Source organism: Idiotropiscis lumnitzeri, chromosome 4 (genome assembly GCF_059441095.1).
Source record: "Idiotropiscis lumnitzeri isolate Australia: NSW breed Sydney's pygmy pipehorse chromosome 4, RoL_Ilum_1.0, whole genome shotgun sequence".
Lineage (NCBI taxonomy): Eukaryota > Metazoa > Chordata > Actinopteri > Syngnathiformes > Syngnathidae > Idiotropiscis > Idiotropiscis lumnitzeri.
This window is the reverse complement of record NC_142394.1, coordinates 11125857-11143569: the sequence shown is the minus strand read 5'-3', so window position 1 is coordinate 11143569 and position 17713 is coordinate 11125857. Positions and strand designations below refer to the sequence as shown.

Genomic DNA, 17713 nt, shown 5'->3' with positions numbered 1-17713 from the left:
CACTCTTAGTCAGAAATTCACCCAAATGAGCCCTAATGAAATGGAAACCAAAAGTATATAGAGGACAACCAATTTGAAGATTGGCAGAAATTTATTTTAGGGTTTGCTGATGGATGTCTCAATATAATAGGAGCATATAAAGAGGGCTAATGTGATAAAACGACCTTTCAATTGTTGAACTCATTTTGGTGCAATATGTTAATACGTATACTATATATTTTACTTTGTTATTCACATGCTTAACTGCAACTAAAGCTTTTAACTCCATAGATTGTTATTTTTCCAAGTTGTGAATTTGAATTTCAGCATTTATTCAGCATCCTTGATATCTAACTTAAGCTTCACGTATCATGTCTTTCCCCTCACAAGTACGACAATGCGGTGCACTTGTAGAACACGTGTCTCACTAGTAATCTTTTTGTAAATATTTTTTTAGTTTTAATTTAATTGAATTTATTTCTCAAAAAGCTGTTTGAAGATTAATTCGAAATCCTTGACATCCAGATGCAGGTCCGTGTACTAGTCTCGTAGGCCTCACGAGAGACTAACACGTTACTACTAAGTGATAAGTTTGCTCCCTGTACTACTAGTAAAGGTCTAAAAGTCTACTAGTTAACATCTAATGATTCAGTAGTAGTACTCGCATCAACTAGTGCGTTTTTTTTTTCACTATGAACATGCAGTTGTGCTACGAGAGTGCATAAATGAGAACAGTCGTGGGGGAAAACAGTATTCCAAAGGTACAGCCATTCTACTAGTGCTCTGAACTGTCCTACTTGTGAGCATAAAGAGCACACTAGTACATGTATCTTAAGATGGATATTGAATGAACCTCAACGGCTTTCCATGTTTTGTTGTTGTTGTTTTAGTTTGTTGGTTGTTATCACAAGAGGTCCATTACGAATTCGTGCTGTTCCATAATTTGCCGCTAGAGGGCGACCGGTACTGACTTTAACTACTTTCGTTGAGTTGATCTTTTAACAAGCAGGCCCTGTTTTTTTCCGTTTTTTTTTATAACGTATGACACAGCAAAGGCATCATTGTGACAAAATCCATTACTGAGGTGAAGCTACAATTTAAGTACTGTTTCACGCTACAGCTGTAAATATCTTATGTCCAAGTTAATCAGCTGATTAGATGTCACCTCGTACGGCACATCACGTACAAAGCTTCATTTCCAGTGCCAGCTTGATAAATAACTTTAGTGCTCGTAGAGCCAATTGGAAATCTGTCACCTGTGATACAAACAAATAAATAATGAGAAGGAGAATGTGTCTATTATTCATGGCTGATTGTAGACTCCTTTTATCGGACTCCAGGGTCAGTCAAAGTGTCCTGATCTCTAATTTGATATCATTGCAGTCCAGTTAACACAGTAACACAAGCCCTTGCTACTAAATTACAGGCAGGATGATAGGGCTTGGAGAAGGTTCTTTCTTGGTTGCAATGTGTAAAGCAAGACAAAGACATTCATGGAAGCGTTTGGTGTGGAAGAACTTGAAAGCCCTGACCTTTAGCCATTAAAACACCTACGGTAGTTAGTGAGAGTCTTCCCAAAGGAGTACAACCGCTAATTGCAGCAAAGTAGGACTAAGCCCATATTTTCTTAAATGTTCACTTTCATACCATAATGATCAGTTATTCCAGTAAAATGCAAACTCTTGGTCAAACACAAATCATTCTGGAACACTGGTCGACCTCTAGTTTGTACAGACACTACTCAGATAAACATTCAGGGGAAATTTCTGAATAATCCTAAAATGCACAATAACCTGTAGAAGTAAACAAAATTTGATAGTTTCTAAAATTTTTTGTTTGATTCTTAAATCATTAAATTCCTGGAAGTAGTGAGTAAGGCTTGTTGTGCACATGCATTGTTTTACTTCATATTTTGAATTTTTACTCACCATTAATTGTGAAGGATGTGTCATGCGATATGTGAAGATAACTATTTTATGTGTGTGTATATATATATATATATATATATATATATATATATATATATATATATATATATATATATATATTAGTGCTGTCAAGTGATTATTTTTTTTAACTAATCACAAAAAAATCCATAATTAATCATGATTAATCACATTTATCAACTACTATTTTTTGCCAAGCTTGTAACAGATATTTACTTGCATAATATCTTGGAATTGATGCAAAATCACCAAATATAGTATATTTAATTCAACGATTAATAGCTTTCCTTACAGGCATTTTTCTTCGAAACATTTCTCAAAACTGCCCACAAGCGCCACACTCCAGTAGTGTTGGTTTGCAAGGCCCAGTGGTAACTTGATGTACAGCTAATATGGCACAATATTCGCAAAGTATGGAAATTATTTTTGAAGTAACTCAAACTGAGTTAATTGAGTTAAAATATTTAACTGAGTTAATGCTTTAATTTTGACAGCCCTATTATATATATATATATATATATATATATATATATATATATATATATATATATATATATATAATTGATCTTGACTAAAGTGATATTGATATTATTGTGCTATTTAACATGTACCTACAAAAAATTACATTTAAATAAATAAATAAAAAAAACAAATTCAGTACGTCAGCTTTGCAGTGGCGACCAAATCATAGCATCCATGGAGAAAAGCTATTGGGCCTTTTTTTTTTTTTAAATTGCATCGTGAAGATGTATTGAGAAAGCTGATTTTTTTCATCAGTCAGTTCTGTAAAACAAAACAAAACGGCATGTTAGAGAGGGAGAACAAGCACAAAAAATATGTTTACATGGTTGGCTTTGTGTGATTAATCTAAAAATAGAGATGAAACATTCACCTGTGTGCACATGTGTGCGCAGCGTTGCTTGAGTGATGAGATTATGCATGCACGACCACTTTGAAGTGACGTGCTTGAGCCCAAACAAATGATTTGATGATCTGATAGCAGCTGAGTTTACATGCAAAAAAAAAAACAAAAACAAAAAAAACATGATCACAAAAACATCATAACATCTCCAATGCGTGTCATGTACTAAATGGATAGCTGACCTTACGCACACGGAAAATAATAATCCAATTTGTGTCCCAACAAAGGCTTTGGATATGAAAAGGGGATTTGAAGGCAGATGTAGAGATAAGGGAGTAAAAGGAGAAATATAGGGTGCAACGTGAATTAGGGTTGCACAATTCCAGGAAGTTGGAAACCTTCCATGGGAATTCATTGGAGGGTTTGGGAATAAATTTAAATATACCAGGAATTTACTAAATTAAATGGTAAATAAAATAAATATGTCTTATAGATTTGAATGCCACAGAGAAGAGTGCTGTGAACATCTCCACCAAATTTGACTGATTACAAAATTGCTGATTACGCATACGGTAAATCTATACCATAACCTTGTATCTTTAAATATATATGACAGTGATTTGGATACAAGATGGAAGGATGAAAAAAAAAAAGTAAAAGTAAATTTTATTTTTTTTCCAATAATGCTTACGTGAGAAATGCAATTTGTGCCAGGTATTGACCTGGATGTCACTGTTTTACACACAACCTAAAGTCCTGTTTTTAAAATAATAACACCAATAATAAAATAGGAACATAGTGCAACATAAATCAAACAGCAATGTTTGAAATATGGCGGATATTCAACTACTGGTAACACAATCACACATATGACAAGCATTAATGTCTTTAGAACTTCACCAATTAAATGAATTGCACCATGCAATGCACCCGGGGAACAGAAATGTTTTTTGTTTTTTTTGTTTTCCAAGTATATATTTATATATTTGCGGTTGACGCCCGCAATTCACTGGAAATAGAGACCCGGCCGGCCCGTCATGGGAGTGGGAATGTTATTTTATGCATTATAAATGATTTAATGAGTCTGCTGGTTAATGGTTAATCTGTATTTTTTTTACTGCCAAAAATCAACATCGGCCTAAAAAAAAAACAAATCACTCAGACCCTACTTCTTAGATCTCAATCTTTGCTCTTATGTTCCACTGTAGAAATAAATGTATTTAGAAACAAAAATCTGAATTAATTTACAAAATAATAAGGGTGTCATAAGAACCAATCGTATCGCAAATGTGCGTCGAACCGTCGTTCACTGGAGGGATGCACACCCCAAGGAAATTGCATCATCCGGACTAAAGCAACCATATTTCATGCAAATAAAGTAGTACCTTTTCTGACAGTTGTAAATTCAACTCAAGTCAAGAGAATTTGTTTGGTCGATTTTTGCTTTACCTTGTGAGCCGAAATTTTAGGCACATACAAGCTTGGAATGGAATGGAATGGAATCATTTTACTAAAAATGTTTCACCCCATTGTATAAGGAGGATTACTGTCATGATGATGAGGAGGCAAATATGAGCCGAAAAGGAACAGAGAAATTGTATTTTGAGGATGGAAAATCACACATCAAGCAGGATCTTTTTGTGGAGGTAAAGTGAGCGGTATCCCGAGATGACCATGTTGAAAACGAGAAGACAGTTGAGGAGCGAAGTATGCCTGCTACAAGTAGAAAGGGCGAGACGTAAAGCGCAGGAGGTATAAGGTGTCACCTAAAAGGCAACGAGATAGAGAGTGCGGACAGAGGTGCAGGAACTTAATCTCGGGGCCAAGACAAAAGCTGAAGATAAAAAGCCACGAAAACAGAAACTTGCACAGAAGAAAGCCCAGCGGAGGAGGCAGAAACTCGGCTTAGAACCGGACGCACCGCAGGATGAAGGATGGACCAACATTTGGATTTGAGCTTGAGTGCGACTATTTGAAGCACACTGACCTTTTTTTCAACTGACTTTGTGCTGGATTTTTGCACTTTCAAAATAATAACTGAGCAGAGAGCGGCTCAGAGAGACGAGAAGGGAGGGGGAGGGCGAGAGAGAGAGAGAGAGAGAGAGAGAGAGGTGTTCGAGATGTTCATGATCATTCGAGAGTCGACGGCCGCGGGAGGCAGTGATGCAGCCATGAGCGTGCCACAGGAGAGGACCGCCAAACAGGTGTGTGTTTATTTCATATTCTTGACACACACAATTACTGAATGTTAGGTTTCTTGGACTGGGAAAAAAAAATTTCATCTAAAATTCACTTCCAATTAAATAGTTCATTCACCAAGCGTTTTATTTTATTTATATTGACCTTATTTCAAACCTGGGCAGGATGGTGATAAGCAATGTTATGCAATAGCCGCTCCCTAACAGTACGACTTTAATAATAAATTGGAATAGGCTTCAGCTCTCACGCAACCCAAATGAGTGTGACTACTATAGAAAATGGGAAATAGATGGATGGATTATGTAATATATTGAAGAACAATAAAGAGTTAAAAAGAAATTAATATTAGAATTGTGGCTGTAGAACTGCACTACATGATAGCAAAATATATTAGGATGCAATGCAGTTCTGTATTAGCATCAAAAAGTTCAATTGAAAAAAAAACAGTAGGGAGCGCGTCAGTGAACTGTCATTCTGCCTTCATCAGTCATTATTTAAAGCACATCGTCATCATTATTTGTAATTTTTAGTATTTGTTTAACAGAGAAAAAAAAATCGGCAAATGTTGCCTGATTTTTTTGGGCAAATATTTTTGGGGGTCAATTCGTTTTTGTTTTTTTTGTACTGCGTTAATGAGTAAAAATACAGTTTTTTAGAGAGCTAATATCAGACGATAAATATACAACGAAAACAAAAAACGTGGGTAGCGTCAAATGTTAATTTTACTATAATCTGAGAGCCACTTAAAAACAGGCAATGGGCTGAAATTGGCCCCCGGGCAGCAGTTTGGATACCACTGATTTTGTGAATACAGAAAATGGTTGTCTTAAGTACCTCGTTTCCACCCCATATTAAACGCAATATAAAGTTAAGGTTGTGTGTTTTAAAACTAAGGCAAGTTTGACCAGAGGTTGCCCAAACGCTTTTCTCAGGTACAGGCGGCCATCAAAAAGAAGGTAGAGAAGCAGAGGAAGCGCACTGGTGACCAGGGCGGAAGTATCACAGCAGACATTCAAGTGTCCACACCGCAACTCGGCCACCATCACAGAGGCGTCCACCTTCCGAAGACGGCCTCCGAGAACGGAGAGACGCTAGAGGAGAGACTGGAGCAGATGATGGACGGAGCGCAGAGGAAAGACAGCGTCAGAGAGCAGGTGGAAGTGGTGGAACCTGTCAACTTGCTGCCCATCGTGGACTCTGTGTTTGGACAGGTAACTAAATGTCAGCTGTGGACTGTTTTGACATCGCCCCTTACACTTTAACCAAGGGGTGAGCAAACTTTTTGATTGGCGGGCCACAATGTGTTCTATAATTTGACAGAGGGGCCGGACCAGTAGCAGATGGATGGAGTGTTTTGGTAACCTCACCTCATCTAAGAAAATAAATATAATCATAAAAAATAAATAAAAATAAGTCAAATAATAAAACAATAATTTTAAATAAAAGTGAAAAAAAGCATTACAAAAATATAGACAGTCTTTGAAAAACCACAGTATTTAGAAAAGAAAACATCGACAAGGTTTATTCATTTAATTTTTTCAAGTTCGGCGGGCCGGATTCAAACGTTTAACGGGCCACATGTGGCTCCCGGGCTGTAGTTTGCCCACACCTGCTCTAACCATTTCTCTTATGACAATGCATGAATATAATAAAGAATATCTATCGATCTATCTAATATATAGAAAGAAAAAAAAAATATATATATATATATATATATATATATATATATATATTGCACCCACAATCATGCAAGCATGTGTCTGAGTGGGATCCAACACCCCACCCCCACAATATTGACCAAGGGTGCTATTAAAATATTTTTAAGATGATAATGATTATAATCTGTTCAATGATTTGATTTCTGCAATGATTGCGCGGCCACGTTTGTGTCTTGTTTGCAAATGAAATGCGATGACCTCCACCACGCACGTCGGTGGAGGGCCGAATTTATCTGCCTGCGCCTCGATCAAATATGCCTAAGTTGCGTTACATCACCTGCGCTTCGAATTAGACCTGCTTTTTTTCTAACATCTAGCGCACTTTTTGTAATCAAATTTGCAGATGCATCGAGTGGCGCAGCAGGAACGCCAAGTGAGGCTTAGCACGTCTCTCAAATTCACAACACGCTGAACTAAACCATTTCCCCGGCACTACAATGACGATGCGCCCATTTTTACACCGACCTCAGACTACTTTCTGTTAACAAACGGTTGGATGAGTCTTTGGCGAGGCAACTCCATCCGCCAGTATGCCCAGACAGCCGCAACACGGCCCCCAAAATGCTAGAGTAGTCTTGCGCAGCCATGAAAATAAAGTTCCGCCAGTTTTTACGCCAAGCGCATGGGTGCCAGGCTAACAAATTAGGGCCCCCAATATTTACATTATTTTGCTGCATCGCAGAATGCTCCTTCGATTTAGAACCACACATAATGTAAACGACTATTTGAGAGAGGAAAAAGTATCTCGGAGAGGGCAGATTTCTACAATGATGACAAGCAGGTGTAAATGGCAAGGGGGCGCAAAGTGAATAGAGCCGAATGGAGCTAAACGAGTTGGTGAAGGTGGAGTGGTGGCAAAGGAGCTGTTCACCAGGATGACATTCAGATTTTTTTTAAATACATATAATGGTGAACAAATGTATTACAGCATCTGTCATAAAAACACCACGTGTATATCTCTATCTCTTGGTTTTATGTTTAGTTGGACAGTAAACGTAAAAAGGGAGCGTCAATAAACAGCTTGAAACAGGAAAGGTGAAAAACAGCACCATCTGCTGGTTGATTAAGGTCACTTGCCCTTATTGGTGTGTACATTAAACCAATCCATAGCGTTGTAGATTTTGCTATCTGCCATTTTACATTAGAAGGCAAAAAGCTGCATATAATACGGCAACATCAAGTCGATTCCATCTCATTTAACCTAGATGTGCTTGGCGGGCGTTTCAACGTTAAGGATGCGATAGCGTGTGTTGGAGAGGATTTAAGCTCCTTTACTTACTTTAGGAAACATGAGAAAAGTGTAATCCGTAACAGATAGGGCCATGCTCAGCCAGGGATATGACGATACACCAATACCCTGGCAGACAATGTGCCCTGGCTTTCCATCACAACGCATCTTGTGTCACTCACAGGATGTCACGAGAAGCAAGAAAACAAGAGAGGCCCGCCGCAAAACATATTTATGTGCATATATTGCAACAGTTAGTGTTGCCTCAGAAATAAGTGATCACGGTGTTCGAAACTAGTGAAATGAAATGAGGGGATTAAGATAGCACTGTGGCCGGTGAGTCATTCTGATTCCCTCTTAGACTGAAGAGGACGTAACATGCTCACGTCAGCAGAAAATCTCCGGAAAAAGGAAAATAGCTGACGTCACTTGTGATGCGATCGGTCCAAAAATAAAAGTGACAGAGTGTCAGCGCAATCAGGAAGGAATGGAAAGAAATAAACGTCTCGGTTTAATTAGGAGCTCATTTCTTGCTAGCACTAATGGACCCTCAGCCCACACAAAGTGAACTGAAATCATACAAATGATTCCAGTAAGTGTTACACAACGACATTAAGCCAGTTGTATAATTAGCCCAACCTTGACATTTTTATAAGAATACTAACTTACCCTTACTTAGATGTAATGCCAACTCATTTGAACCAAAAAAGAGAGAGAACACTGCAATTTGCGATCATAGATAACCTCACATCTCAGTGAGAGGCTAAGAAACAGTTTAGAAGTTGTTCTTGACCATTGACGAAACCAATGTGACCCGAATACATTTTTTTCTGAGAAAATGTCAAGAAAAGCAAACATATAAAGCAATCAATCAGTCATCTTTGTGAGATGCTAATGAATTAGCAAGAGGCTAATACAAAAAAAAAATCAGAAAGGGTACGGACACTAATAAATGTTATATGAGAAGTTTTCATTTTAGGTTCCCCACATAAAATAACATACAGTCGTTGAGAATGAAGCTGTCTTCTGTGTTCATACCTGCGTCTTTGCTTGTTAACCGCCTCCTCTTTTCTTCTCTTTCAAAGATGTGCACCTGATTGCGTTGACCTTTTCCTCTCCATGTTCGCGATAAGTGTTACTTTCATTTTCACCCAAACCCCCAAAACTGCATTTCTTCGACAGTGAGTAACTCCATACCATTAGAAAGTGCAAATACCTCAGAACAATGCCAGTGATTGACAAGTCATGACATTGCACAATAGAAAACTTTTTTTTCAAGCAATTCCTCCCAGTGTGGCCACATATAAATGCGCATGCCCAAAAGCACCACTGATTTGGGAGGCTACATATGAGAATATTCTCACAATTTGTGAGATGAGCTTTTGAAATTACAGTCATTCTTTCAACAATAATCAAATGAACTGGGCCAAGAGCCAAACACGTATGATGAATTCTAAAACATGATTATTATTAGTGACTAGACACAACAAAGTACTGCAGTTCGTTAGAATTTGAGCTGTCAATCCTAACTGCACCAAAATCCAATGAAATATGACAATCAGTTCCAGATATGGGCAAACTACGGCCCGGGGGCCACATGCGGCCCGTTAAACATTTTAATCCGGCCCGCCGAACTTGAAAAAAATTCAATGAATAAACCTTGCTAATGTTTTATTTTCTAAATACTGTGGTTTTTCAAAGACATAATATATTGTTGTCATGCTTTTGTTCACTTTCATTTAAAATTAAATGTATTTATTTTCTCCGATGATGTGAGGTTACCAAAACACTCCATCCATATGCTACTGGTCCGGCCCCTCTGTCAAATTTTAGAACCCTTTGTGGCCCGCCAATCAAAAAGTTTGCCCACCCCTGCATTAGACATTCGTACTAGGGAAATCACTTGCTCAAAAATTAAAAGAATACTGAAATAATGTTTAAATATGCCAAATAATGTCACAATCCAATCAAAGCTACGTATGGAATACTGTATAAGTTTGGAAAGAAGAGCCAAGCCATCTTGTGGGGCACTTTCCTCCTCATGCAGAGAGCAAAGCCCCAAAGGTGTTCGCCCAGACATTAGTACTTCGGGCCAATCTTGAGGTCTTTGAGTATTATTATCATTTTTTTTTTTTTTTTTTGCTGTTGTATATTAAGTTGTGTCAAGATAATGAGATTAGATAACTACATAATTAGTATCAAGTACGTACCATCAAACCCATGAGCCCCTCATCCCTTACACCTTACATCGTCAATCTTTGACTGACAACTCTTGTTAGAGGACACCTGTTGAAGTTGCAGAACATCTGACACCAGATCAGTACCCAATGTGCACACACACACACCCACACACACACCCACACACACGCACACAAACCTAATTTACATGAAGAATTGAAATGTGATCAGAGGGAACAGAGCTGCTAATTAATCATGATGGTGTCAGTTAGCTGCCGGTGTCAGTTTGTCTCACACTCATCTGAGTGAGTCTTTAATGAATCCAGTTATTGAGCGACAAACGTGAAATGACAAAAAATGAAACGGCCAGAGGAAATAATGTAACGTGAATTGACTAATTTCAGATTCTTAAGTGTCACATACTAAGATATTAAATCAATGAATGAGGCGTTTGCATTTTCATTGCTCATAGTGAGACTATACTTTAACTTTTACTGTATGTTTTTTATAAACTATATTTTAAAATGAAAATGAATAAAGTAAGAAGATTAGGGTTAGTAACGCTGCATCATCAATGCACGCAAGGGCAACCTGGCGGCCTGCAATGAGTGTGAGGGCAGGCCCCATGAGGCCCAGCAGTCAGGGGATGACACTTAAATCAGGTCCATCTTGTAATGATTCAAATCATCAATCAGAATCTGAATCAGAATCCCCTTTATTGTCATTGTACTTAGTGTACAATATAACAAAAAATGTGATTAAATATGTCAATTAAATTAATTAAAGATTATATAACTAAACAAAAAACAAAAAATAAATATGAAATTAAATAAAAAACACTATATATATATATATATATGAAATATTCCCGTCTTTGAGTCATGAGTGATGACATGTTTGTCTCTGGCGGTCTCTAGTGGCAATAATTGCGTACATCTGCAATCCAAAATAGAAAAGTACATACATGACCTTTTTACAGTTAAAGCAGTTTTCTTCTATTCTACTGGCAGGTTTTAACCATACTGTGCTCCTTTTTTCTCATACATTCATCATCTATAATGTTCACACGAAAACTCATCACTGACTCAACAATTGTTTCCTGATTAAGGACTGGATGCAAATGTAATGGTTTAGAGACCCAACCTGCTGCACCAGTCGTCACTTATATTACAACAGCCTTGAGTTTCAATTATTGCTATAAAGCAGCAAACTGATGCAAATTTCTTCCCGCTTTTTTTTTTTATCTTGCCTTGTGCCCTTTCATCTCTCCATTTCATCATCACATCCTCTCTTTTAAGCTCAGACAGCGGCGATTAATCCCCTTCTGTTTTTGCCCTCTTAACTCTTCTCCTAAAAGTGGTCTTGCTGCGGATGAAGTCATTTGGGTTCTGCTACAACATGTGTGAGATAGATATTGAGAAGAGAGATTACAGTAGTTGATCAGTGGAATAGAGAAAAAGAGAGTCACCACTCAAGTGAAGCGTTCAGTTGGTATTAGGGTTTAGGGCGGTTCGTTTGGTTTCTGTATGGCGATGACACTTTGGTATACCGGCATAGATTAGAAGCGCTCCTCACGGCTGTGTGGCATCACATCACAATACGGGAGGAACATTTGGAGTTTTTCTCCACAACTGGAATAGCTGGACTTTTGAGACGAGCAGCTAGTGAGGAGACAAAAGGAAGAAAGTGAGGAGGCACTTGAAAGGTTGTGTGGTTGGCTGATGGGCAACTGCACTAAATCATCCATGAAAGAAAAAATGAGGAAGGTAAGAACCATAATTTTCAAACATTGTAAGTTAACAGTATTTCTTTATTTTCAGTGGTTTTTCTAATTAATTTTAAAGCAAATGATTTGAGCATGCAGGCTGAGTTAGTTAGTTAGTTAGTTAGTTAGTGCATCATCTAACCCAGAGAACCAATTTCTTGTCATGGCCCATTTGAGTTTTTATTTCAGGTTCATTTTGTATTACAATTGATTAAAATATAAAATATGTATTCTGAGCATTTGTGGGTAAAAAGTCGGAGGATTTTAACTTTCTTTTTTTTTTAGGCTATACATGATAGGACGTGATGTCACAGTGGTTCTATATTCACTATTTCTTTTATTTCTTTAAAAAAATTCACATTTTGGTCCTGGGCAAGAAATAAAGTACATGTCTGATTTATGTTAATTTGTATATTTTAGCAATCAGTTATTTAAATAATATTTTATTTCTGATATTTTGATTATATCAGTGTTTTTAATATGTGTTTCATATTTCCATTTGCTTAATTGCAACAGGTTTTTAGTCAATTTTAATGAATATGTATGATTAAAATGTACTTTTTTTCCTCCACTGGTTCGCTGTGGGAACTCAAAAATTGATTTGCTAACAATCATTTTATAAAAATTTTTTCATCAGTATTCTGAACTCAGTGCAACTTTTGACTGTAATTTAGGAAAAAAAGATGACTCAAGATAGTGTCAGATGTACGAAGAGCAGATGTCTCCTAAAAGTGAGGGCGTGAGACCCAAATGGCATAATTGTTTCAATTGGGTCAGCAACAGGAGTGCTATTGATTGGCTAACAGCCATGCTATTTTTAGAAAAGCGCTTTTCAGTTTGTGGTCGTGAATTGAAGCAAACATATTGTGGAAAATGGACTAGATACTCTGTGTATACAAATTGTTGGGTAAAGTCAAGTGTGACATTAAAAAAAAAGAAAATTCCAAGCTGTTTAGAATTGTGCTAGATTGTGACATGATACTGGGGAAAAGCAAATCGGCTGTATTAAGACTACTGTGATTAATCAAATCACTTCAATAATTTGGTTTAAAAAAATTGAAGTTAAATCTCTGCCTCAAAGTTTCTCAGGAATAATTTTTCATATTGCGTGTAGAAATAAATTGCTGAAATGGCGGCAAACCAGGACGAAAGAGTCCCTCAAAGACATTTAATCCGACGTTTGGGGTCATTACACACTTGAAAAATGTCACAGAGGCCAACATCACTTATCAGGAATGACCTCATGACCATAACCACCCAAAGTCACAGATACTACAGTGAAACAAAAGGATGGCGACATCAAGTGAACAAATATAAAAACCGGCTGAACCAAATATGCACGTTATTGTGTTCATTAATGCGAAATGATTTTTATTTATTACTCGATGAATTGATGAAATTATCAGTAGAAGACTCTTTCATAAAAATATAGTAAAATAGTTGAGACATCTGGTATCTGTTTTACATTGGGAGAGAAAGTTTTCAAAAGCTTCCATGAAAGACGTTGCTATGTTTCAAGTGTCTGCAAACATGGCTGACTGAAGACGAGTAACCACCTGGTCTGCCTCTAAAGGGGGTGTCAGATGGGTCCCTGGGGGGTGAGGTGAGGGGACTGAGGGGTGCGCAAGAGGATGAAGAGGAAGACGCGGAAGTGAAAGAGAAGCTGTTCAAAGATCCCTTCAGGACGTTGGTGAAGGACAGCAACATGCTGCAAAACATTGCGGGTCCCGCCTGCGTCTTTCTCAAGCGAGGCGTTTTGCTGACGCTCGTACGTAACAAGATGTCAACCCACACCCAATCATCCCTGCTCATCTTCATCCCTCCATCACGGCCGAAATCTACCGCATCACCGCTTCAGGGTCGATCGTTCAGCTCCATGGATAAATGATTGACTTGTAATTGTGCGGCACTCACCCCGACGCGGAGTGATGCGGGCTGCCCTTCGTGTGTTGTGGTGACAAACTACTGACCCACTTCTCACTTGGTTTTCCATTACAAGAACATCCATTCATTTTCTATCGGGCTTGTGCTCATTTGGGTTGCATGGGGCCTATCCTGATTAACTTGGGGCACGAGGCGGGTTGCAACCTGGTAGCAAGCCAATCGAAGAGCACAATTCTCACTCACAAGATTACAATATTAGATGTATATGATAAGGATTATAATGTTATTTTTCAGCGTCAGCTGTGCTTGCCTTTTTTTCCATGCGCCTGTTAAAATGAATTTCAGGATGGTGTCTTTGCAAGGTTTGATGTGTTTCCTGTGGGAAGTTGTTTTTGAAGCACTCGTCCATTATGCGCTTCCCATCTCGGTTCTCAACTGGGGAGCTAAAATTTCCCCATACTGCAGCTGATCAAAATGACCTTGGACACTCTGCAATTTCAACATCATTTGTAGTTGTACACTGGAAATTTCAGAGAGTACATGTTACTCTAAAAAGACTCGATTTGGGCCCAGTGAACAGAGGAAAATTGGAGAATAAAATATTGAGCGTAAAATTCGCACATTTCTTTTTTTAACGCTGAATATTTTGCTCTCAATTTTTATTTTGTTTTCTGGGACTAAATCTAGTATTTTTCGAGTAAAATATACTCTATGAAATTGACTGTGTACCTCTCCCCTGCTCCTCTTCTTGTAGTTGACGTAGGGTCAGAGGTCGCTGCTGGTTTGCTCTCTCTGGTCAATGACCGGAAAAGAAGTAGTCACAGGATAATGCAGAATAAAAAAAAAAAAACAATAATAGTAATAAAAAATAAAAATAAAAATACAGACCAAATTTATGCACTCCAGTCATGGTCAGTGTAGGAGGAGGATTGCAGAAAATAATTTATTTAAATCTAGGCAGAAACTCAGGGAAGTGGAAGGGGCATGTCACAGTTCTAACATTTCAATGACGACTGGTTCGTGTACTTGTGTATTGCGGTTTTCGTTTTCTATACTGAATCGTTACTGGCTAAATATGGCACGTCAAAGGAGGAGCTTCATTCGGACGATTGTAAAAAATGTTTGGTGGGTACCAATTACGCGCTGATTTTTGCTATTTTTTATTTTATAAAAAGAATCGCATTGTTTAAATACAATTAATTCAGTCAAATTATAAAGTATGCTGTATTTTCATTCAAATTAATTCTCACAATTATCTTTCAGTCATTTTCAGCAATTAGTGTTTATTCTCAATAATGTATTAACACAAGTTTTACGCAAAAGACTTTATTGCTCATTGAATTTAGCGTGACAATAACAAAAGCGTTTTAGCCGAGAATGCAGAGTTCAAAAGACGTCACCAGCATTTATGTTAATGTCTCTTCATAGCCGCATTTTGTGAGTGTGAACCTCAGTATGTGTTTGAGTGCATCTGAAGGGCCACAAATGTCTCTATTCTCACTAAATCTCGTCATCTTTACGTGTGGTGCGTGCCAACATCACAAAAGTAATCTGGTTAGCTTTACATGCAATTTATGTTACCAGAACGCTGAAGACAATTTAATCCATGCATACATTTACATCGACTGTTTCATTCGGAGATGGATGAAGTTTGAATATAAACTTGCATCGTTCTATTTTGGCTGAATTCCCCTCACTGGTCATTTCATTTGGTATACTAATTAGTTGAAGTACAAGTCTGATTGAAATATCTGCCTTTACTTCACGAATGCAAAGTGCAGTCACATAATTTAATTGATTCTCTTAATTTAATAATTGTAATTTAATTCATTAAAATGATTGACTAAAATGATGCAGTACTGCAGCAATTTGACTACATGAGATGGTGGGAGGAAACGTATATCTTTGTATGCTGTTGCTGCTTCTCATTGAATGAGAATTGATTTCAGTAGATCACTTAATAAAAGTGAAAGTTATTATATAGATTCATTGAAACCATTGCCAAATCAGATTATAAAAATACAGACCAAATTAGGCACTCCAGTCATGGTCAGTGTCATCTCCTCATTGTTTATTGTGTCCTCACACTCACAGCATAAAAAACTTTGCCTTAAATTTAATTGTTGAATGTGTAAGAGATGCGAAAACAGTTTGACCGGATGAAAATGATCACCATTGCTTCCAACAGGACCGAGATCTGAGACCAGAAGAGATGGATGGTGAGTTTTTTTTTTTGTTTTTTTTTTACTACTGTTCAAAATAAATAGCATTTCTGACTTCCACTTTTTATCATGTGTGTTCTTCAGAGCTCCGTGAAGCTTTTTTAGAGTTTGATAAGAATAAGGACGGCTACATCAGCCATAAAGACCTGGGGGAGTGCATGAGGACCATGGGATACATGCCCACCGAGATGGAGCTCATAGAATTGAGTCAGCAGATTTGTGAGTGGACCACAAACACAGACTCGGCAAAATACTTTCTTTTTCTTTCTTTGAGAATTCTAAAAATGTCAAATGTATCAATCCTACAGGTGGAGGCAAAGTGGACTTTGAGGATTTTGTGGAGCTGATGGGACCCAAAATGTTGGCAGAGACGGCGGACATGATTGGCGTGAAAGAACTACGGGATGCATTCAAAGAGGTCAGGATAGTCTGCTATACTCTGCTCATACACGTTGGTTCTATTTTGGCAAAGACCAACTGTACAGTCTAGTTAAACCCTGCATATTAGTGGTTTGATAAAATGACTCGCCTGGAAATCCAGACTCAATACTGTACCAGCGATCAAGTCAGGGCACACACGCTCACAATCACACCGAGGCACAATTTAGTGTTCAATCAACATACCATGTTGATAAAATGTTGGAGAAACATGCAAACTCCACACAGGAAGGATCTATTATTATATTAAATGCTGAAATTTCCTTCCAATCTATTGTGTCATTCTGCTCATTTGCCCCCAGTTTGACTCCAATGGCGACGGTCAGATCAGTTTAACGGAGCTACGTGAGGCCATGAAGAAACTGATGGGAGAACAAGTGAGCAACAGAGAGATAAATGAGATTCTCAGAGACGTGGACCTCAATGGAGACGGTTTGGTGGATTTTGAGGGTGAGCACTGAATCCTATTTGTTATTTATTCTCACGCAAGTCAATATTCAATTTATTTACCTCTCGTTTGCTTCTTTCAGAGTTTGTGAGAATGATGTCCCGGTGATATGTGATCCACATGAGTGATGTCATTTAACACACAAACCGGGGATCACAACTGTACATCTTCATTGTTTGCAGCTACTGTATAGTATTGAATTTTTTTAAGAGATTAAAAGTAACAAAATGTATGACAGAAAGACACAAAACATCAAAAAGTCAAAAGTGCTGGGACAATCCCCCTTTTTTTTTTTACTTCTATAATTAGAAATCCCTTTATTGTCATTGTACTCAAGAGTGCAACGAGATTAGAGGTTGTTATCATTAATTAATGGTTGTTATCAAAGGCATGCTTGGATGAGTTTGATGTGAACGAACTCGCTATCTGGGATAGTGCATCCTCTCACATCACGCATAAAAGATAATAAACAAATAAACATTCTATTGTCCATTTTCACTTGGTGAGTAATGGCCAAGTGTACTAATACTTAACTCCATGTGCTGTAGCATACGTCCACAGTCAAGACGATTGACATTGCTGACTTTGTGAAGGTGTTTTTTTTTTTTTATTCATCAAATGTTTGGGTGTAATATTCTGTTTATAAAACTGTAATAAAACACATTTTTATTTAAAAAAAACTATATATATGCATCTTCTTTTATGACTTGTCAAAAAAAAAACTATAGATGCAGCCACTGTGATTTTGTTCATTTTATTTTATTTTTACTCTAACAGGCCAACGTTTCATGTTAAAACACATACTAATTGTTTCAATAACAGATGATCCAACAGTCATCACACAGA

General features: G+C 37.6%; 1 protein-coding gene across 3 annotated transcripts; it reads left to right on the top strand.

The window, feature by feature from the left end:
* The first annotated feature begins 4873 nt into the window (after nucleotides 1-4873).
* Nucleotides 4874-17501, top strand: LOC148338103 (calcium-binding protein 2-like). Of its 3 annotated transcripts, XM_088294490.1 has the most exons (8): nucleotides 4874-4991; nucleotides 5919-6197; nucleotides 13449-13643; nucleotides 15948-15978; nucleotides 16066-16200; nucleotides 16290-16399; nucleotides 16722-16869; nucleotides 16950-17501. In XM_088294490.1, exons 1-8 carry the CDS (start codon nucleotides 4908-4910, stop codon nucleotides 16973-16975), a joined length of 1008 nt encoding a protein of 335 aa, XP_088150616.1. In that variant the 5' UTR covers nucleotides 4874-4907; the 3' UTR covers nucleotides 16976-17501. The 3 variants fall into 3 exon arrangements, with proteins under 3 accessions (XP_088150616.1, XP_088150614.1, XP_088150615.1); XM_088294488.1 differs by lacking the exon at nucleotides 13449-13643 and having other exon boundaries at nucleotides 16950-17498; XM_088294489.1 differs by lacking the exons at nucleotides 4874-4991; nucleotides 5919-6197; nucleotides 13449-13643 and adding an exon at nucleotides 11005-11876 and having other exon boundaries at nucleotides 16950-17497.
* Nucleotides 17502-17713: the final 212 nt, after the last annotated feature.